Here is a 22,714-nt window from a genome sequence, read left to right on the forward strand (position 1 = left end):
TAGAAATGTTATTTACTCCTCTGTGCTTTTCTCTGTAGATGTGTGTTTGAAGGACACCATGTCCGTAGCAGACAGTGTGTACAATCTTCAGCTGATCAGAGAGTTTTGTGAAAGCCACCTAAAGAGCTGCTGCCCCCTTCAGCTGGAGGATTTACTCTATGCCCCGCCCACTTTACAGGTAAGATATGCCACACCCACTTTGTACCCTGCTGCCTTACAGGTGAGAGATGCCCCACCCATTTTAGAAATGAGATGGACATGCAGCATAGCATTTATTGAGAATCACGAAATGCATAATATTATGAAAAAAATGTAAGCATTGTGTCTTTTGACCCAAAAAGGTGAACATTATGTGCTTCCTTTCGGAGCTGTTCGCCACGTTCGAAGTACAGAAACCAGACTTTGTCAAACCCAAACACACACTGGACCTAACAGGTGGAAATAAACATACATAAACATATGAGTAAATATAAAAACACACAGAACATACAGAACCTAAACAAGCTCTCTTTTGTCCTACAGATGCATCAGATCTGGTTGATTGCACAAGTCCGATCAGTGGCAACAGCAACAGGTAAAGCACTCTTTACAAAACACTCAGAAGCTGCTTTATCTTGTTAGCAGTTGATCTGCATCATGGGGTTTGATATCTTTCTTGCAGTGGAGCTCCATCTTTCCTTCTGAAGCAGTCGCTCCTGCCTCAGTCCAATGCTGTGTCTGGTGAGAGCTCTCTGGAATCTGAATTCTCATTTCTTTTTCTTTAGTTCAGGCTTTGGGCTACAAGTTGTGCTTTTTCTAGAACTTGTAGTTTTATATTTGCAATTATGTATCCTTAATGTGTTTTTTATGTTTTTTTTTCATATTTGATATTATGTAGAAGGACGGGGCTGGAACAAAAAGCAAATTAGGTATGCCTTTTTTACAATGATCATTCAATTAAAGAAAGTACGAATAATTAAATTTTTATGTGACTAAATAGTACTCCAAATCATTAAACATCTTTATTTATAGAATTTATTTATCAAGCAATAGGGATCTTCAATCTTTAACACTTTCTCTGTCTCAGCCGTCCTCTCTCCGCTGTGGCCTTCAACATCCCATTCCCACTGGACAGTGATGTTGATGTTGTTATGGGCAATCCTCTTTTCCGTTCTGTCAGCACCGACAGCCTCACAATGGTAACCAACCCCGGTCCTTACACACCCCCAGAGGATCTGAGTAAACTCATTTGTCATGCTCCTCTGGGAGAGTTACCTACTATAGAAGAAGCATTGCAGATTTTTCATACTGCCCGTCCAGTACACATTGAGCCCCGGCTGCGGCCAGAGGGTGCTCCATCTGGCTTTTACCTCCACTCCCCTGAGGGGGGTGAAGCCAGACTGAGCAGCTCTGCTCCCTGCCGGTCAGGGATGATGTATCGACCAATCGGAGGAGGACTTGAAAGCCGCGGGAACCTCAAACGACAACCTGTTGGTTCACAAGAAAACCATGAAGGTTTAGAGTGCGACACAACAGAAGACTCTCCCAAAACCTCTTCCAGCCCAGCCAACGGGCCCATGACTGGTCGCATGACAAACTTTGCTGAACGGAGAAAGAAGATGCCAGAATCCCCAAGTAATTCCAGGTCCCAGGATGTGGAGTCGTTGTTGAGCCCTGCGATGATGAGCCCCGTTGGGGCAGTGGAGGCGCAGGAGCTAGGTGCACGTCTGGAGGAGAAGCGTAGATCTATCGAAGCTCAAAAGAAGCGGATTGAGGCCATCTTTACCAAGCACAGGCAAAGGCTTGGCAAGACTGCCTTCCTTCAACTCCAGAAGAAGCAGGGGGAAGAACTGGAAGATAACGGACAGTCCCTCACTCTGGATGAACGACTAACACGAATGGAGCAGCAGCTCCAACAAGAGGAGGACAGAGAGAAGGAGGAGGAAAAAAAGAAAAAGGAGGAGGAGAAGAAAGAAAATGATGGAGAGCAGAAGAAGATGGAGAATGTTGGTGATGTAATAGCACCGCCTAAACTGGAGAAACAGGTTACTTTCTCTGTTGAAACTAAGAAAGAGGACGGGAAAGAGCCACCATTGGGGGAATATAATGAGGCAGTAGCCAAGCTAACCTCCACCCTACAGTCCCTACAAAGGGACATGCAGCGCCTTACAGAACAGCAGCAAAAGCTCATGGGAAAGAAAACTCCGAATTCTCCGAAAAACACCCACTCAAATAAGCCACCTACCTCCAGCAAGGCCTGGGTCATCCCGGCTGTTTCTAAATCCCCTGTTACACCCCCTCATCTTTCTAGAGAGTCCACCAGTATCATTTCACCCTCTGGATCTCCATCACGCTCAGGACAACTTTCTGACACATCAAGATCCCCTAAAAGTTCAGCAGCATCTGCTCCACGCAAATCCCGTGGTGCTGTTCCTAAGAGCCCCAAACGACAACGTCCCTCCCGCCCAACAGACCTCGGTTTCCAGCCTCTCACACGTGTCCTTACGCCCCCAAAGAATGTGGACACACTTCCCCATCTGCGTCGAGTCTCTCCGAGCCAGTGTCAGGTGCAGACCTGCTCCTCGCTGCGACTCGGTGGTCCATACACACCCCAGGACTCTCCACCGCAACCTGTTCCACCTCAAGAGAGCACCTCAGAATCTGGCTCCAGCGACCATCACACCCCGATCTTCAACCTTGAGCTGGAGGCTGTACCTCCATCTGCACTCCCAGCTGAACTGTTAGGAGGTGGGAGCAGCTCAGGAGCCCCGTCAGAGTGCTCATTTGAAAGCGATATGCTGCTTAGCAGCGCCCTGGTGATAGATGAGACAGAGGGTGCAGGGACCATGGGAGATGACACGGATCTGGAACAGGGTACAGAAATATTCTCATCGGATTCCATGAGCGACCAGACAGAGAATGAGAGCAAGATAGGACTTGATGTGTTCTTCAAGGTTTGTGAAGGTCTACTTCCGCTTTGGCTATTTGTACATGTCTTAGATGTTTGTAATGTGTGTCTTTGTGGGTGTTCAGGAGGAGGGTCTTTCGGAGGAGGAAATGGCCCAGAAAAGGGCTCTGTTGTTGGAACGGCAGCAAAGACGGGCTCAAGAGATCAAGAAACGTGCAAGACATGGACAAGACCCTGAGGACAGGTAAGGACATCTACTTCTCCAAACCCGTTCATTCAGGAACTTCATTCAGGACTCAATGATCTCTGCTTTCTCCAACAGTCAACAGGCTTCTGTGGATGACCTGGGACCTTCTCAAACTATGCTGCTTTCACAGTCACTGCCCACTTCATACACCCCGCCCCCTCCATCAAAAGCCACACCCCCAGGAACACCCCTGCGACGAGGAACATTCACCAGGACAGAGTATGAAATGCGTCAGCAGCTAAAGATTATGGCTGATCTAGGGAAGGTTCTCAAACAGAAACCAGCAAAGCACAGCTGCAAAAAACAACATGCACACAAACCGCACAACAACCATGAACTTACTCACACACGCTCACCAGGAAAGAACAAAGCAGGTAATCACATATCATTGGTGCTTAAATTACTACCTGAAGTGGGTAACTACTAGTGCCACCAAACAGAATTGCTATCTATATGAGAGAAGAAGCAACATTTGCTCAACCAGAATAAGTTTGGGGCAGGACTGTCAATCTGTTTGTTGAGCAGTGTGAGATGGAATTAGAGTTTGGAGAGTTTTGTATTTTGCTCTAAAACCAGTTTTGTTCATTCACACAGTTGTCTCTAACATGAAAGATGGCACATCTCTATCAACTGAAAAGCCTGCGAGGTACTGTAACCAGCTGCCATGTCTTTCTGTCTTCTATACATCTTTGTCTTTACTTTGTCTAAAGCTTCTTATCTACAACTCAGTTGCTCAGATTCACCCTCAAAGGTGATGTCATCAGGGCAGTTGGCCAATCAGAGTGGAGAAAAAGACTTGGAACATGCCCTCAATACCTCCTCTCCTGCCTCACTCCCAGAATACACAGGTAAAGAGGCGGTTATTGATTTTAAGATTTGAATGTATGAAAAGAAGTTAGGGTTAGTGTGAAATTTTAGAGCTATGTATGTCATCTGTAGTTCTGTATGTGGTCGCCATTATGTTCTTAGGGCATTGCTTGGTGGATGCTAGGCTGTTATGAATAAGTGCTAGTTGGCTTATAGGATGTTCTGCACAGTTACTGGAACTTAGCTGAGATCTTCTGGTGGTGGGTAACTGGGCTGTCTTGAGTGATTGGCGGGCAATTTCTAGGATCTTCAGGGTGGTTGCTAGAGCGTGACTTTAGATAAGGTTTTCTGGTTGGCTAGTACTCATAATAACACCCTCAAGAGGTTTTGCACTGTGCAGAACAGGTAAGTATGACTTCAGATCAAGTGGTTTGACCTGTTTTGAAAGGATGAAATAATAGCACTATCTGCTGGCTGTAGTCAGTACCTTATTTGATCTGTGTGGTTTTCTAGTTCTCTCTTTATTTGTTCTATCTTCTATTTCAGGTCCTAAATTATTTAAGGAACCCAGTTTTAAATCAAACAAGTTCATCATTCACAGCGCTCTCTCACGGTGCTGTCTTGCTGGCAAAGTCAATGAATCCCAGAAAAACAAGATCATAGTGGTGAGTCACTTTTCATCTTTCTACAAAGACAATACTCCCTTTGTGCACTTTCACTTTCTGACATTCGCATTGCCTCCTGTCTCTATAGGAGATGGAGAAGAGCTCCGCCAGTCACTTCCTGATTCTCATGCGTGATGCCAACTGTCAGTTCCGTGCCATCTACACTCGAGACGGCCAGTCGGAGGAGCTGCATCGACTCTGCGGCGTCGGCCCGCGAGTCATTTCCTCATCAGCTGTGGAGGCCATTTATAAATACAGCTCCGAAAGGAAACAGTTCAATACACTTCCATCTCGTACCCTGAGCATGAGCGTCGATGCTTTCACTATCCCCGCCCATCTCTGGCACACTAAAAAACATGGCACGCCCAAAAAAGTAGCAACACCCAAATAGACTCCACCTACTCAAACAAATAAACCATTTCTGCTGAGATAAACTGCTCCCACTTAAATAACCCACTCCTACCTGAATAAACCCCTACCATTTACAGAACTAGCCACAAAAGTATTGTGAGGGCGATTAAAACGCATAAGAAGCTGTCTGCTCTTTCATCACTCTTGTGGCACTTTACCACTTTACCAAGCCATATACCAATCGGCCTGGACAGCATTGCTTCAAGTCGAACACACCGATTGACTTCAGCTAAAATAAATCCCTCCTACCCACACAAGTAACCCCATTCACTCAAGATGACCACACTCTCCAAGCTAAACTATGCTGCATTCATGCCATGTTATGATTATGATAATATTGAGATGACAACACAAGCCATTCTAATCTGAGTTGTTCACATCCTTGGATTCAGAGCTATGCAGTTCTATGGCAACACTATCAACTGCGGTGGTCAGGTTTACAAGCTGTAATTATTAGTTCTTCGAGGACGTGAATGTTTTTAACAAGATGGTATCGTAATTACAACATGCTGTGAATGCACCTAAGCTCCTCTCTCTGCAATAAACTCCTCCCACCAATAATAAACCCTCCGGCTCAAATTAACCAGGCCTACCCCGATGAACACACTATAAGTGCCATTAGTCTAAACAAAAATATTACCAGCACTAAATCCACAACACAACTCTCTCTATAATGAAGCAAGTCGAGTGAACTGTTTATGATCAAGCAGAAGGACCTTCTCATGTTTTCTGACTCTGCATGAAGACAGATGATCCCTAAGGTTTTCACATTACTAAAGACTGAGGAAACCACACTTCCTGTTTGCATGTGAATGTTCAGGTTCAGTCTCATAATATCTCTTGATGGTCACACCAACTGAGCACTTGAAGTGTTTCTCTCTGATTTATATGATCTATATTCTCTTCTCTTATAGATACAATCTTTTGAATCTCAAATCCACCAGTATTGTAGTTTTAGTGAGAATCACCGCTGGGTTTCACTGTCTAGTCTCTGTTTGGCTAGATGATTTTAGGAGATCTCTTGTTCTCTTTTATAATGTTTCATCAGCCTTTCCATTCTTCATCAACCTGTGTGGAATAAATGACTCTCTCCTTCCTCCTGATGGATCTCCAGCCGTCTAAAGACCGTAAGGCATCATGTGTTGATGTGTGTGACTGTTCAACAAGAGTTTGTCAGCTGAACATGGATCAGTGAGTCACGGTCCTGAGAACCTGATCCTCGATCGGTATTAAAAAGCCATTGGACCTCCATCATAAGCATCAGTGTTGGTGTGTGTGTAGATGTTTCCTTCATATGTCTGTGTTTCAGGACTGATGGGCTGGATGAGGGTCAAAGGGTAATGGCCTCATAAAAAGCATCAAAATACTGTTTTTTTTTTTTTACATGTATGGTAAATGAATATAACAGACTTTCAGGGTCATATATGAAGGACTCATGCTTTCTGCTCTGTCTGTGTGTGTGTGTGTGTGTGTGTGTGTGGGGGGCTGCTGGGATATTTTCTAATATGAGTTTTGACATCATCTGTGTGTTTTTCCTGCTATATGATGATGATGACCTTGTGATGATGAATGTGTAGGTCAATAAAATCATTTCTAACATTTCAACTCCACAGTCTGTATCTGACTGGCAAGAAATGAATTTGAACAGAGAGAGAGAGAGAGAGAGAGAGAGAATTTGATGTGTGAAGCAGCGTTTTTAACTAGTATTTCCAAAGGTATTTGTGGCCATGCTGTTGAGATTGCAGATACACATGGTTCCCACACTGAGCGTTTACATAATTTTGTTTAATCCTCACTGAAACGATTCATTTGCCTGTTTAATTTGCAGATAGTGAAGAGAGAGATGATGAGAAACAGAAAAACCTTGCAGCATTTGTTCCCGAGGCTCCTGTGAGCTTGAGACTCTCAGACATCAAGAGATATTATTTCAGCTCCTGGTTGAAGTTCTTCAAAAACCCAGCATAAAGTGTGCTGCACAATCACTACCTGACCGAACTGCACAAATAAAACTCACTGCATGGCATAGCGTGGCTTTACCCAAGAAAACATCAGGTGTGCATTGCGTCAGTGCTTTTAAAGTATATCTTGTGTAGTTTTGTGTTTCTAACTGTAACAAGCTCAGATGAGCATTAACTACACCTGAATTCAGCTCTTTCTCAGAGATGTCTCCTCCCCTTTCTCATGGACCTCCATCAAAGTACTTTTTTGAATATTTGCATGTCATTATGCCTGTAAACGGTTCTGTCCCCGGGGCCATACGCTCTTGCCCAGGGGCCCATCACTGAGTGACTGACGTGTATGAAGACCGGCTATAAAACAGGCCGTCTCCAGCGTCTTGCACTACTCTACAGCAGCACCTCCGCTGTTATCATCTCCTGATATCATCTCCTCTCACGTCTCTCCACTCTTGACATGGCGTTCAGATCTCAGAGTGCCTCTGGCAGGTCTCTCTCTGTGTCCAGCAGCCGTTCCCTGGCTCCCGTCTGCTTCTCTGGCTTTGGGAGTCAGTCGGTGATGGCTGGAGGTCTGCAGAGCGGCGCCAGTTTGGGCTTTGGCTCCGGTGCTGGATTTGGCTTCGGATCAGGTGCCGGCTTGGGCTTTGGCTCTGGTGCTGGATTGGGGTTCGGATCCGGATTTGGGTCTGGTCACGGCATAGGTGGAGGTTCTCTCTCGACTAGTTTGAGGACGGTTGGAGGCACTCTCTCAAGCGCTGCAGGCGGAGGCTCCTTCGGGGCGAGTTTCAGAGCGGGTGGAGGCTGTTTCGCAGAAGCCATGTCCAACATCATCAACGAGAAACAGCAGATGCAGGTTCTGAACGACCGTCTCGCAACCTACCTGGAGAAGGTGAAGCGCCTGGAGACCACGAACTACGAGCTCAACGAGAAGCTCCGCTCATTCACCATCAACAGAGTCCAGAGCAGCTTCAACCTGGAGCCCTACGAGATCCAGATAAAGCCACTGCGCGAGAAGGTGCCCACATTCTCTTCTCAATAAAACAGCATTACAGTAATGTGCTACGCATCTGACATGATCTGTCCTCTTTCTCTCCAGCTTCTGCTTCTCATGCAGGACCACACACGCATCACTTTAGCCGTGGACAACGCTAAACTGGCCGCTGATGATTTCAGAATGAAGTGAGTTTGATTCACATCAGTTTCTGACTGGATGAGCCACATTCAAAGCTTTAATGAATCACTTTGGTTAAAGGCCTATCCTCACGATAACTTTAACTATTAACATAACTATATTAGCATCCACACCATGCGCGGTAACTATCTTCGATATAATTCTTCTGTGTCGTTGTCGTTATAGTTGTGGTGCAGATTTGCTTTCCTCACAGTAGAACGATTACCAGTACGTTGCAGTTGTAGTGATGGTGTGAAGAGTGAACGTATCTGAGCATTTTAACCGTGCGGTACAGGTTCGAGACGGAGCTGGCCATGCGTCAGTCTGTGGAGAGCGACATCGCCGGTCTGAAGACCCTGAAGAGGGAGTACAGCTCCACCAACGCCATCCTTCTGCAGGAGCTCACGGGTCTGGAGAAGGAGCGCGCCGCTCTCAAAGACGCACACCATCAGGTGAACACAACGTCAACTCTGAACTCTGAAGAACACAAGATTACATCTCAACTGATTTACAAATATTTATTTAGATGATCATTTATTATATGGGCAATATCATTTATGTAATATTATTAAATAATTGTAATGTAAAATAATTGATAATAAAAATAATATAATTTAATTATATTTAGAAACACACATATATACATTTATTATTTGTTATAAAAAAAATGGAGTGTCTATTTACACTAAGTGCAATGGAAAATTCCGTATCAATTGTTTTTTTTTTGTCTGTCTTGCTAAACCTCCACTAATCAACTCAAGCTATAATGTCAGTTCCAGGCCTCTTTAACTGCGTCTGTGGAGTGAATGAGGTTGTTCTTGTGCTCAGGACATGAAAGCCCTGCGCGGGGAGATGATGGGCACCGTGACGGTGGATGTGAAGGAGAGCGAGAGCACGGATCTGTCTCGAGTGCTGGCCGACATCCGCGCCGAGTACGAGATGGTCATCGAGAAGAACCGCCGGCAGGCCGAGAGCTGGTACACCAAACAGGTACAGACAGCACCAGATCCACTCACACTCTGCTCAGAGATTGTTCTGAGTAACTGCACACTGCTGCTGTGGTTCAGGTGGAGAAGAAGCAGGCGGAGGTGGAGCTGTTCACTGAGACCACCGTCAGCGGAGGCTCTGAAATCACTGAGAGCCACAAACAGAGCATGACCCTGCAGACACAGCTGGACGCCGCACTGATGGAGGTACACCGTCCTCTGCTCTTCACCTGGGTCAACACATGACCAGTGTACACATCTTGTATCTGATCATGCACATCGTGCTGAATCGATGCTCTGGTGTCAGATGTGTGTTTAATCGCTGGATGTCCTGTGTTGTGCTGCAGAAGGCGAATCTGGAGCAGCGTCTGGTGGCGGTCCAGGCTCAGTATCAGTCTCAGTTCTTCTCTCTAGCTCAGCTGGCCGGCAGTCTGGAGGGAGAGCTGACCTCGGTGCGTGAGAGCACTCTTCAGCAGAGCCGTGATTACCAGCTGCTGCTCAGCACCAAGGTCCAGCTGGAGCGAGAGATCAGCACATACAAAGCTCTGCTGGAGGGAGCTGGAGAGTTCAGCAACCTCAGCGCGCTCAAGAAACCGGCCAAGAAGATGGAGACCCTGAAGGTGGAGACCGAGAAGGTGGAGACAAAGAAGGTGGAGACCGAGAAGGTGGAGGTCCTGAAGGTGGAGACCGAGAAGGTGGAGGTCCTGAATGTGGAGACCGAGAGGATCGCTTTGACGTCATCTGATGATCGTGGTGAGTTATACATTAAGGTCCTTGCACACAGAGTCTGACATTTTTTGTATGCATTTTTTCATATTTTTTGTTCACATTCGTCATCCTTTACTATCAAAATGCTGGCTACGGATGTGAAAATGTACAAAACCGAATCTGATCAGAATTTTTTTATGACGGACGAAAGTTTCGGAGGCAGTGTGTACATGTTATTGACACAACGTGAAGTCGAATTAATTTTTTTGACGTGTGAAAATTTCTGGCAAGATTTTCGAGCTTAAAGTGTGCAAAGACCGTTAAGATAAAAATCCTGATTACAAAGCTGATATTTGGCAATATGTTATATCGTTACAGTGGACATGCACAGCCACAAATGTGAATGTTAACACGAAACAGAAACATTTGTTTTCATGCATTGATCACTTTTTAGATTTTGGTCTATTTTGCTTCAGTAATCATGTCTACACTTTCTTACAGCATTTACAAACACTAAAACTGACAGTTTTGTTCCTCTCTATATTCTGATGATTTGTTAATATATCATTCACACTGATCCATACAACATATTACTCCTAAAAAGTGTTTGTTTTCTGTCTGTTGTCAGTATTTTCTGATTTGAGTGTTAAAAATAGAAATCAGAAATCCTAAAATCCAAATCCAAAAACCAGAATCCCCTCTGGAAAAACTCTAATATCTAACTAGAATTTTCAGCTTGGCTTTATGCCATCTTCAGATTAATATACTTAAAATTTATGCAAATTAGTGCATTGGATATTAGACAATTAATAATTTGCATATTTAAACATATCAAGCAATAATAATATATATTTAAAAAATGTTTGCACTTCTTATTGTAATCAGTCAGGGGGGATATATATGGTGATATATATTACTAATTTTTTTAATCTTTAGGGTCTTGTATTTGTACATGTATTTCACTTGTCAGGGAAGAGATTAAGTCAATTTAAACTGAATTTTTATTAAGTTTTTATGCACTTTTTGTATTTGCAATGTTTATCAAACAACACCAATAAATTACAGATTACAATTACATATGTATTCTCAAACTTTTGTTCATACTAACGTTTTAATTTGGACTAAAACGTGGCAAATCATAACATGTGCTGATTCTTGATTAATGTTCTTTAATGGTTCATTTTTTTATTTTAATGTTTAAAACACTTTACAATTTAGTTTTTAGTTTCTGAAACATTAAAATATTTGTTGCTTTTAAATTTTTAATTTTATTAAAATGACAAGACTTGAGTGTCTGTGATGATGATTGTGATTGGCTGCAGGTGCAGGAGGCGGAGCCGAAGTTCCCACCTCTGAAGCACAGTCAGGTGCTTCTGGTGCAATTGAGGTGCCAGTGGGCGGAGGTACAGCGTATGCTCTGATGGCATTGGAGGGAGTCTCATCGGATCCAGTGATGCCATCAAGTACTCTGCCAGCTGAGGTATTGTGTTTATCCGGTCTAAACTGTGTCCAAATCAACCCCTAGTCCCTTAAATTAGGGAACTACATCAGCGTGTCCATAAAACCATAGTTAGAATCCATATAGAAATGCAAACCGCTTGATTATTTTATTCACAGTTTGTTTATTCTAGTTTATATATTGTATGTAAATGTAATGTACATGCAAAGTGTCCCATTTTTATTTTTGCATTACAATGTTAGAAGAGTCCAGTAACGTGACTGATTGAGTTACATCCAAGTTCTTTCCTCTCTTTTAATTTTGTAGGCATGAAGTCCACTGGAGGGATGAGCGGGTCTTCATGATGGTGCTGATGTCATCAAAGCTCAACCAATCAAACGCTTATGTCGCTTTACAGTGTCATGTGACCAGCATCAATAAACTCAAACCTTGAACCGCTCTGTGTTTATTCACTGAAGTCAATAATATCTCTCAAAGCAAGACACAGTTTATCATGAGCTCAACATTCATCAGCTCTGAACATACAGCAAAGAAATCAGATTTATTCATCTGAGATATAGTAATAAAAATATAGTAATAAAGTTACTCAAAATTTTTTTTTACTTCTTTAATCTGAAAACAACAAGGAAAATGTTCTTTGGAATAACAAGCAGCAACAAATCAGACACCAGGAGACAACAAACATGAATTAAGATCGTAGGACTGTTTTTCATTTATTTTATGCTTTATAAATTTTTTTAAAGCGGTTGCATGATAATTAAAGTAGTAGAAATAAAAATGAGAAACGAGGTAGAGAAACAAAGTAGCTGATTCAACAAAGAAAACATATTGCAATATTGTTGGTGACATGAACCGAAACATTGTTTCAGAAAATTATTAACCCTCTAGTTTTGTTCGGGTTTTATTGTTATTACTTTAAAAACATTAATGTATTAGATTTTAGTTTTATACTTTTAGGCAATATATTAAATAGCTAATTACTAAATAGTTATGATTACCTGTTAACCATTTTTTTTTTAATAGGCAGCAAGACACTTGACACGAAGTAAAATAAAGTTATATAATTTTAAGCTTATTTTAATGGGGGGAAAAGATGGCATACTATTTTACTACATTAACATTTTACATGAGATATATATATATATTTCAAAACGTTTTAAACTTAAGGAAAATCAAAGCCATACATCTAAAAAAGTTTTGTCCAAAATTTGAGTTTGAGATCACAAAAAAATGAGCTTTCAGTAGGATCAAGATCTGCTCAGCTGGTGGGCGGAGTCAGGGAGTGATTGACAGCATCCAGCTGCGTAACTCCTCCCATGTCCGAGAAAAACAGCTGATTTTTTTTAAATATACATTTTTAAAACAAAACAAGAACCAAACAAGCAACAACAGATGATGCGGAGATGAAGCGATGGAGGCACGTGCTGAAGCAGTGAATATACAACTCTTCTCTCTTCCCTCACAAAAGAAACAAGTCGATATTGAAGTTATTTGCTTTATTTCAAACTTGAACACAATTAGCATGATAAACCAGCAATTAACCAAGCAGGAAAAGCTTATTCTCTGACAGCTTGTGGAAATATCCTCCAGTTTAAAAGCACTGAGGGGAAGCTCTGGAGAGGTTTTCTAATCTAAACCGCTGCGAAGCTTCCCGCGCTTCCCGTGAGGACCGTTAGTTTTCAGTCTCTCAGTTATACACGGTGTAGCAGTGGTTAGTCCTTTATTTATAACTGTAGATCAATATTTCTAGTTGTTAAATAAAGGAAGGACAATTACAGAGTAGATCGAGCCATGAGTAAAATATCACACAATGAAGCAAAGAAGCAAAAGAAAAAATAATGTTATTTGTGTGTCGCATGTTGTTTTGGGAATCTCAGAAACAGGACAGAACATCAACATAACAGTCTTGAACGCTTTAAAGAAATTTACAACACCAGAAAACCTTCAATAAAATCTTAAATATATCCATCGGAGGAAAAAGACATGAACGTTCCCTAAATCTTTAGTTCACCTGGTGAAAAAGTCACGATAACCAACCTCTGTATTTACGCTAGTTTTAGAGAAGAACCGCTTCCAGTCGTCCGATCAAAAATGAACAGAAAAAAACCATGATATACAAACAACAGCATCACACTGCTTCAGTTAAATAATAAAGACATCAGGAAATAAAAGAAGGCTAAAATCAAACAAATCAAATTATCCTCACACATGCAGTATAATGATTGTACATGTTTGTAATGAAGGAATAAATGGGCGAACAAATTAAGGAATAGAGCAGAGTGACCACATCATTACTGTAAACCAAAGCATGAGATTCGGTCCGTGTCACTGTTATCCCAGAGTCTGTACGGGAAAATCGGCTCGTTATCTCATGGAAATCGTGTCTGCTGCGCTTTATTCTCATACGTTTTTTCCATTCCGTGTTTTTTCACTTGCATAGTGAGTCTGTGGGTACCAGGACAGCAATCTCAGGAAGGGGAGGAGTTAGAGAGTCCAGGCTCCGCCCTCTTTGATATGACACTCACAACGCAACCTCTCTCTGTCTCTCTCGGCCGTTAGACGTTTTCTTCACCTTGTGGATGCCCTCCAGCGCTCCGGATTCGGTTACACTGCGTGTGAGAGAAATTATATCACACACTGAACCTCTCGTATAGAAAGAGTGAAGGAGAGATGGAGAGAGAGAGACCTACACTTCATCCATCTCCAGGTCCTCCTCGTCCTGAGGCAGCTGTAGATACGGGTTATTCGATGCCGGACGGAACTTGAATCCCGTCAAGACGAAGAAGATCAGAGTAGAAACCTCCACTAAAAACTGCAAACACAAGGAGAGAAAAGACGGAAGTTCTGGTTAGTCGGAGCGATTTTCTGTGCTACAAACACACGGCTCCAGACTGTGACCAGAACTGCACATGAGAAACATCAAATAACCAGAATAATGGTACATTTAATGCAGGTAGAATAGCCTATATTCATTTTCCATACAGAAATGTTGCACATTACTGTTGTTAAAAATAAATTTTGTATGCATCAACTGGAGCTCTGCTTTACGGTTAAATGTGTCCTACCAAGAAGAGTAACTGCTCTTATTAATGCAAAACACTAGTAATGTTCTGATTCAGTTATCTTTATTTAATACCCCCACCCACCAGCGCTAGTTATTTATGTTATAATGTTAGTGTGATTACCTCCCGACCCCACTGCCACTGGAACGGCACTGTGAGCTGCAGCAGTATCGCGATGATCCGCGTGAAGTAGATATAACACACGATCTGAGGACAGAGAAAACGCTTTCAGATGTTCACCTTAGAGACATGATCTTATCCTAGATGTGAATAAAGACCAATGTCTCACCATCACATAGTAATGTCTGAAGAGCTTCAACTTCTCCAGGTTCATAACAGCTGCACAAAAACGTAAATTGTGTATTTAGAAAAACAAATATACACACACAAACAAAAACAACATCGGTATTGATAACTATAGCGATAACTGTAACAATAATTATACTGATAAATGTGAGGATAATATCTAATTATAGTTACACCTCATCTTTTACAGTTATTGCTGTTATTGTTACAGTTATAACTATACTGATAATTCTTCTAATATATATTAACTAAATTAATAATTACACTGATAACTGTAGCAATAACTGAAAATAACTATACCGATAACTAAAGATAACTGTAGCAATAACTGAAAATAACTATACCGATAACTAAAGATAATTTTAAGATAATTATACAGATAACTGTGATGATAACAGATAATAACTATACCGATAACTAAAGATAATTTTAAGATAATTATACAGATAACTGTGATGATAACAGATAATAACTATACCGATAACTAAAGATAATTTTAAGATAATTATACAGATAAATGTGACGATAACTGACAATAACTATACCGATAACTAAAGATAATTTTAAGATAATTGTGATAACTGACAATAACTATACCAGTAAAGATAAACAAAAACTATACTGATAATTCTACTAATATATATAACTATAACAATATTTACACTGATAACTGTAGCGACAACTGACAATAACTATACCGATAACTATTAAGATAATTATACAGATAACTGTAATGATAGCTGATGATAATTACACTGATAACTACTATCTTTTACAGTTATTGCTGTTATTGTTACAGTTATAACTATACAGATAATGCTTCTAATATATATATATATATATATATATATATATATATATATATATATATATATATATAAACTAAATGAATAATTACACTGATAACTGTAGCAATAACTGAAAATAACTATACCGATAACTAAAGATAACTATTAAGATAATTATACAGATAACTGTGATGATAACTGACAATAACTATACCGATAACTAAAGATAACTATTAAGATAATTATACAGATAACTGTGATGATAACAGATAATAACTATACCGATAACTAAAGATAACTATTAAGATAATTATACAGATAACTTTGATGATAACTGACAATAACTATACCGATAACTAAAGATAATTTTAAGATAATTATACAGATAACTGTGATGATAACAGATAATAACTATACCGATAACTAAAGATAACTATTAAGATAATTATACAGATAACTGTGACGATAACTGACAATAACTATACCGATAACTAAAGATAATTTTAAGATAATTATACAGATAACTGTGATGATAACAGATAACTATACCGATAACTAAAGATGATTTTAAGATAATTATACAGATAACTGTGATGATAACAGATAACTATACCGATAACTAAAGATGATTTTAAGATAATTATATAGATAACTTTGATGATAACTGACAATAAATATACTGATAACTAAAGATAATTAGTTATGGTGTTACTGCACTTTTAGAGTATAACTGTGTGTTATAGTTATGGTCATAGTTTTGGTGCCTTGTGTGATTGGGTCTTTACGACACACACAGTTCCTGTCAAACACACCTTTACCGTCCGTGTTCGAATCCTCCTGCAGGTGTCGGATGGACCTGTTAGACACAGAATCATAAAACACATCAGATGACAGTAAATATCATCACATCGGGAGCCTGGCGCACCGATACGCACCAGATGACAGGGAACAGGATGGCTCCACAGCAGATGAGATCCACCAGGAACAGGATCTCCCTCCAGAAAGTGTATTCACTCGTGCCCTCCTCCGTCTCCTCGATGATGATATAGGACACGTTAGCCAGAACCTGCAACAGACCGGCTTCAGTCACGGATAACAGCACACCAGGACTACGAGAGAAACGTGTCCAAACACACACCTGCAGAGGAATGACGATCATGAAGATCTTCTTCTCTTTGTCTGACAGGATGTATTTGACGAAGGCAAAGCCGGTGCCGATGAGAGCCAGCGTGATGAACAGAAGAGCCCCCTTCAGCCTGACACACAGAGATCATGCACACTGAAACATACACAGTACAAGCACATCTCTAAGCGTGAGGAACACAAGGAGAGTGAAGGTGTGATACGCACAGGTGTGTGATGTAGTACATGACGGCCAAGCCTTCAATAGGATTCCCCTTAGAGTTGATGAAGTGAAAGTTGATCTGAGCAGAAGACACACAAACACTTGTGAGGATCACAATAACACAGGAACATGTTTCAAGTCAGCTCTGAACATATAGAATTAAATACTGCTTTATATTTATATGTAAATCAACACATTTTTGTTATTGTGTTTTTATATTTACATTGAAGTAGATGTAGACACATCTAAGTAAATGTATATATAACAGTTTCTATTGTCATATCAGCATCTAAGGCTATCTTCATGACAAAAACTGAAACACAAAATAAAACCAAATAAACACAAAAATTCCCACGATGACGGCAAGTATGGCCAAGTGCAATTCTTCAGAAGTTTTCAAATATTTTCTCCAAGTTCAAAGCTAACACGGTCAACTTTAACAAGTCATGAAGCTATTTTTTTGAAAAAGTAATAAAAATAGCAAAGCACGATTTACGAAAACTGAAATGAAAATGAAAACGGAATATTAAAATCAACTTTAATATTCCTAGAAACTATGAAAGTGTCTCAGCTGTGAGTGATCAGTGTTTTACTCACACTGTGGAACAGCAGAGACACAGCTTTAGTGTACGCCAGCGCCGCCATCAGCCAGTGGATCTTAAACACACTGTACCTGTCAAACACACACACATCATGAACACCAGCGGTTCCCTCACAGCGACAGGCCCTGTGTGTGTGTGTGTGTGTGTGTACCTGTACTTGAGCAGTGTGTACGTCCACACCACAGCCGCGATGAAGAAGATGGCAGCCATTGAGATGTAGAGGCGCGGCAGGGGAATCTCAGCCGCTGACAGAAAACCACTGGGATTCTTCTCTGTGATATTCACCTAACACACACACACACACACACACACACATTGTATTCTTAAATGATCTGACACCAACTTTTGCATAGATTTTATTGAAAAGTGCTTAGGGTCATGAGTCCAAAAGTTTTAAGATATATGAATATGCTTTTAAGTTTTTCTTGCCTCATCTTAACAAGCAAAGCAATTCAACATTAATTTCACAGTGTGTCTGTGAAACCTTGAGGTATCATTGTAGTAGTTTTGTGAGTGCATGAACGTCATGTAGGATGACCACATTTTAGTTTTTGCAAAAAGAGGACAGTGGCTGTGGGCGGGTGTGTGGTGGGTTGGTGGTTAATATGGAAAATGTCATTTCCATACCTAAAATACATATTTTACAGTTACTGCTATGCATACTGATCATAACAACAGCTAAAAAGCTTCCTACCAGTGGCCCTACTTCACAAAACTTAACATCTAGCACAGTTTTATCAGGCAGAATGCTAAATGTTTTCGATACAAGCATTTCAGTCAAATGTAACTTCAGCAACATTTCAAACCTTTAAACCACGTGGGAATATCAACCCATTAACAGTTTAAAAGTAGCCATAGGAAGAAAGAACCAAACGCAGACTTGACAACCCTGCATTCAACACAATCTGCAGGAGTCAGATTTGACTGATCATGGGTTGAGGAGAGAGAAATGGCTGACAGACAATGCAATATTACAACACAAAGTACCTGTACCACGTGGGAAACACTTCATGTAACGCATAAATGCGCGTAAGAAATATAAATTAAGTAAGCTAGTACACATAGGCCATGAAGTGTTGGCGAAATAACACATTGGCGAACCAGAGGGTAATCCATGGTATAGTGCTTAAATGGTATAAGTCCTTTCTTTCAAACAGAACCTGTTTCTTTACTTTGTGGGGTTCCACAGGGGTCGATTCTCGGCCCGATTCGGTTTTCTTTGTATATGTTACCCCTTGGATCAATTTTTCTTAAATAAATCATTACATAGTAGGGCTCCACTGTACTTGGTGGAACTGATTGAGAAAAATGAGGCAAAACGATCTCTAAGGTCAGCTGTCCAGAACTAAACGCTGAAGTAGAGATCAAGCTTTTGTAGCGATCGCTCTGAAACTCTGAATCACCGTTTTCTCTCAGATCAGCTCCCACATTAAGTGTTTTTAAACACAAGCTTAAAGAACATTTCCTTGCAGGCATTACCCTGTATATTGAATTTGTGGAGTTTATTTCACTGTCATTATATGTTTTGATTCTGTTTTATTATGTGTTTACTTATTTTACAGCACTTTGGTCAATGGTGGGTTGCGTAAAAGTGCTCAATCAATAAAAAAAAATAAAAGAAAGATAATGATTACATGATATTGAACTGAAACATTTAAACGGTTGATTCATTCAGAAATAAAAAAAACAGAGTTATGTTTCTCAGAGACACACAACGGTGTTTGAATTTTTGTTGTTGTCAAAATAGGCAATATGGCGTCTAAAGCATAAGTCTCTTAATTAACTTAAACTGTTGTAAAAAAATTAATAAAAAAAAGCAATATAACATTTGTAATCATGGTTTTTTGGAGTAAAAAACAGCACTCTTCACGTGAAACTGATTAACTATATGAAGTTGTAGAGATGTATACATTTTCTGCTCTCATATCTTGAATTAGTGATTATTCTAAATGTATTTTAATGGACTGAATCAGGCAGTGAAAGAACACACTGGATGTGACGATGATAACTGCGTCGGGCTGACACTAATGAAGAACACTTTGCAGCGGGTGTAGAGAGGGCCACAGAGTTTGATGCTGATCATGTGACCCGCGGCTCTGAGCCGGTCAGATGTGTCTGCACACTCACGTGGAGAGCGTATGGACTCGGCGTCTTGCCGTTGTGGCAGTTGTGGAAGTCCAGGTTGTAGAGGCCCTGCGAGCTCGCACTCATCGTGAGACGGAACTGAGCGGGAGAGAGAAGACAGGACATCAGGACATCAGTCACTGGTCTGTGTAACACTGTGTGTGTGTGTGTGTGTGTGTGTGTGTGTGGGCTCTCACCCTGAAGTTGTAGGAATCACCTTCTTGCTGCAGCTCCAGCCACTTCCCGTCAAATCTCTCCACCTGACGGGAACACGGTTCAAGAAGCAATGACAAAAACAGCTGCACACAAGAGTCATGAAACACCAGACTGCTTCCTCTCAGATTTGTGCTGCACGTCACTGAAGACAAATGTTTGCATCCTTTCAGTTTAATTATTGGAGAAAACGGATTAAATATTTTTGTCTTCCGTGTTTAAGATCTATACTGTGTTGACTATATCTCTCCGATGATGTGTTGGTATCTCATAATTACTAAGATGATAGACTGCATGTTCTTATCATACCAGAAGACGCTTTGCATAAATATTCACAACAGCACGAGCTGATGTCACTTAGACAGACACTTCAGATGCTGAGATCACACACATTACCTGAGAGAAATGATCAAAGGAGAGCGTTTGTTTCTGCTTTGTAAGAGTTCGGCACCAAAATATATGTTTGTGATGAGAAGTGCAAACGTCTGTGCATTCATTAGTGTTTTTAACTATGGGAGTGAAATGAAACGCTCTGAACACTAAACTGTGGTGACAGCAAACCAGTGCAGAAACAGTGGGATTCATGACCCTTTACACAAGCTTTAAAATCAGATTTAACAAACACACGGGTCTGTACCTTCTGGCTAACGGTGCTGCTGACAGCCGGCGTCTCTTCTGAATTGTCTTTCTGTTTCGTTGTCTGATCAACACTCGGCTCTTCTGGCTTCTCAGCCTCGTTATTTTCTCTTTTGGTCCTCTCTGAGAAACACAGACACCATCAACAGCCTTCAAACACACACACACACACACACACACACACAGATGCAGTTCTTTTACCTTTCTCTCCATCGAGTCTGGACTCCAGCGTGAAGTTATAATGACCAAAGTGCCTCACTTGGACTCTGCACACATCCACCATCACAGTTACCAGTTCATCTTCACAGTAGCTAACACTTTATTTTACACTGTCTTGTTACATGTACCTACTACTAGAATAACAAAACATGATTCATAATGATGGGCCGGTGTGTTTCTCCTCACCGCTGGACAGGACTCACCCGAGACGCTTGGTGTCCATGATGAAGAGGATGAGCTCAGTGTCATTCTTACTGTTCTTCAGCTTACACTCCGGCCCCTGCTCCTGTAGAGATACACACACACACAAACACACACACACACGTCAGGAACACGAGATGAACTCAGGACAGAGAGAAGAGACACAGACACTCACGGTGTTGGACAGGATACCACTCACTCGAGACCAGGACAGACTGAAGCCCACCTGCAACACAAGACCACAGCAGCTGATGAATCACACACACACACTCTCGTTCTCACACACACACACACACACACACACTCACCGTCCCGGGGTCACTCTTCTCCTGGGGCAGTCTCAGAGACAGCAGGTGGACGTCCAGATAGCCATCCGGAAAATAACCGAATGAGTTCAAGTGGACCACAGACCGCGTCTCATTCTGAGAGAGAGAGAGAGAGAGAGAGAGAGAAGAGGGAGAGAGAGGGAGAGAGAGAGAGAGAGATGGAGAGAGAGAGAGAGAAAAGAGAGGGAGAGAGAAGAGAGAGAGAGAAAAGAGAGGGAGAGAGAGAGAGAGAGAGAGAGAGAGAGAGAAGTGAGGCGCTCAGCATGAAGAGTTCATTATGTGTCAACATATGTACATATGAGAATCCCTAAATAATTCAGTTTATGACAGAGTCGCTACACAAGAGAAAGAAATGATAGAAACCATCAGATAAATGTGACCCTGGAGCACAAAAACACTCATAAGGGTCTTTTATTTATTTATTTATTTATTGAGATTTAGGCCATAAAATAATCATTCCATTGATGTATGGTTTGTTAGGAGAAGATACAAATATTTAATGCATATTACTAATCAAAAATGAAGTTCAGATATATTTACGGTAGGAAATTCACTAAATATCTTCATGGAACATGGTCTTTACTTAATATCCTAATGATTTTTGGCATAAAAGAAAAAGCTATAATTTTGACACATACAATGTATTGTTACTTATATACCTGAGCTACTGAAGACAGGTACATGTGTGTAAATAAAACCCATAAATCATCAAATAAACCAAATGAAGGCTACAGAATAAATCATTAAATCGATTTTAGTCAAAATTAATCTAAGCCATAAATACACAAATAGGCTACTTTTGTAAATAACAAATCATTACGTTTTTGAGGTCAATCATTAAATACGTGAAATAGATTAGATAAATTAATTATTAGATCTAAAATAAATAATTACATAAGGGACACATGAGACACACATACCATATGTAAAACACAAGTTTAAACAAGGGATATAAATCATTAAATAAATGATAAAGCAATAAATTCATCTTTTTATGTACAAGGAACCTTTATTTAAGTAAGATAAAAGAGTTACGTAAACCAAATGCTTAAATAAAGGAGATAATTTATTAAAGAAGCTGAATTCATTAGACAAGTCAGTAAAAAGTGAAATAAACGAGACATATCTGAAATCACGTTGAATAACTGTATAAATGAGTATAAATGAGCTGATGGAGTATAAATAAAGAGAGACAGACCTTGAGTTCGAGCTGGTGGATCCTCGCGCTGATCTCTGACGCCATCAGGATGAAGATCACCACACTCACCAGAGTCTTCATCATCTTCATCATCCTCCTCCTCACACGCTGTGTGCCGATCACTGAGCCGTCAACAATCAATCTGTCTGCCAGAGGGTCGACACTCACTCATCGGATCGCCAGTTTGTTTCCAAACTCTTCCAGCTGTACCTCCACTTCCGGGACGCGTGAGCGAATACACGTCATCACCGACCGCGGGGGCGCGCGCGGCACAGTGCCTCTACTGGCGGGAGGACACGCTTCCTCAGGAAAACAGTAACTGGATAGAGTTGATATTATAAATATATAAACTACCTCCAAGCTGCCAAACGTCATCTATAAACACCTTTCTAATATAA

The 22,714-nt window shown here is 40.9% G+C and overlaps 3 protein-coding genes across 3 annotated transcripts in view; 2 read left to right on the forward strand and 1 right to left on the reverse strand.

The window, feature by feature from the left end:
- The window catches only part of LOC113080504 (calmodulin-regulated spectrin-associated protein 3), a 15,598-nt gene extending 8,884 nt beyond the window's left edge, over positions 1-6,714 (forward strand). Inside the window, exons 9-20 of the mRNA XM_026252659.1 lie at positions 39-178; positions 342-435; positions 523-574; positions 662-720; positions 878-908; positions 1,067-2,933; positions 3,013-3,131; positions 3,210-3,508; positions 3,729-3,780; positions 3,864-3,982; positions 4,488-4,606; positions 4,695-6,714. Of these exons, the coding sequence (XP_026108444.1) occupies positions 39-178; positions 342-435; positions 523-574; positions 662-720; positions 878-908; positions 1,067-2,933; positions 3,013-3,131; positions 3,210-3,508; positions 3,729-3,780; positions 3,864-3,982; positions 4,488-4,606; positions 4,695-4,997 (3,254 nt within the window). The 3' untranslated portion in view covers positions 4,998-6,714. The remainder of the gene's footprint in view (positions 1-38; positions 179-341; positions 436-522; positions 575-661; positions 721-877; positions 909-1,066; positions 2,934-3,012; positions 3,132-3,209; positions 3,509-3,728; positions 3,781-3,863; positions 3,983-4,487; positions 4,607-4,694) is intronic.
- Positions 6,715-7,348: 634 nt separating this feature from the next.
- Positions 7,349-11,730, forward strand: LOC113080505 (keratin, type I cytoskeletal 47 kDa-like). The gene is made up of 8 exons (XM_026252660.1): positions 7,349-7,987; positions 8,069-8,151; positions 8,439-8,595; positions 8,972-9,133; positions 9,211-9,336; positions 9,477-9,882; positions 11,160-11,317; positions 11,603-11,730. The coding sequence occupies exons 1-8, from the start codon at positions 7,430-7,432 to the stop codon at positions 11,606-11,608; spliced, it is 1,656 nt and encodes a 551-aa protein (XP_026108445.1). The 5' UTR covers positions 7,349-7,429; the 3' UTR covers positions 11,609-11,730.
- Positions 11,731-12,777: 1,047 nt separating this feature from the next.
- On the reverse strand, positions 12,778-22,575 carry LOC113080501 (protein GPR108-like). The gene is made up of 18 exons (XM_026252644.1): positions 22,317-22,575; positions 21,101-21,214; positions 20,968-21,018; positions 20,795-20,877; positions 20,574-20,638; positions 20,374-20,495; positions 19,721-19,783; positions 19,527-19,622; positions 17,551-17,684; positions 17,395-17,470; positions 16,803-16,876; positions 16,591-16,708; positions 16,388-16,518; positions 16,265-16,308; positions 14,648-14,697; positions 14,482-14,565; positions 13,987-14,108; positions 12,778-13,905 (listed from the first exon to the last, which is right to left on the reverse strand). Exons 1-18 carry the CDS (start codon positions 22,407-22,409, stop codon positions 13,818-13,820), a joined length of 1,608 nt encoding a protein of 535 aa, XP_026108429.1. The 5' UTR covers positions 22,410-22,575; the 3' UTR covers positions 12,778-13,817.
- Between the last annotated feature and the right edge of the window lie 139 nt (positions 22,576-22,714).

Source organism: Carassius auratus, unplaced genomic scaffold (assembly GCF_003368295.1).
Source record: "Carassius auratus strain Wakin unplaced genomic scaffold, ASM336829v1 scaf_tig00031451, whole genome shotgun sequence".
NCBI classification, from domain to species: domain Eukaryota; kingdom Metazoa; phylum Chordata; class Actinopteri; order Cypriniformes; family Cyprinidae; genus Carassius; species Carassius auratus.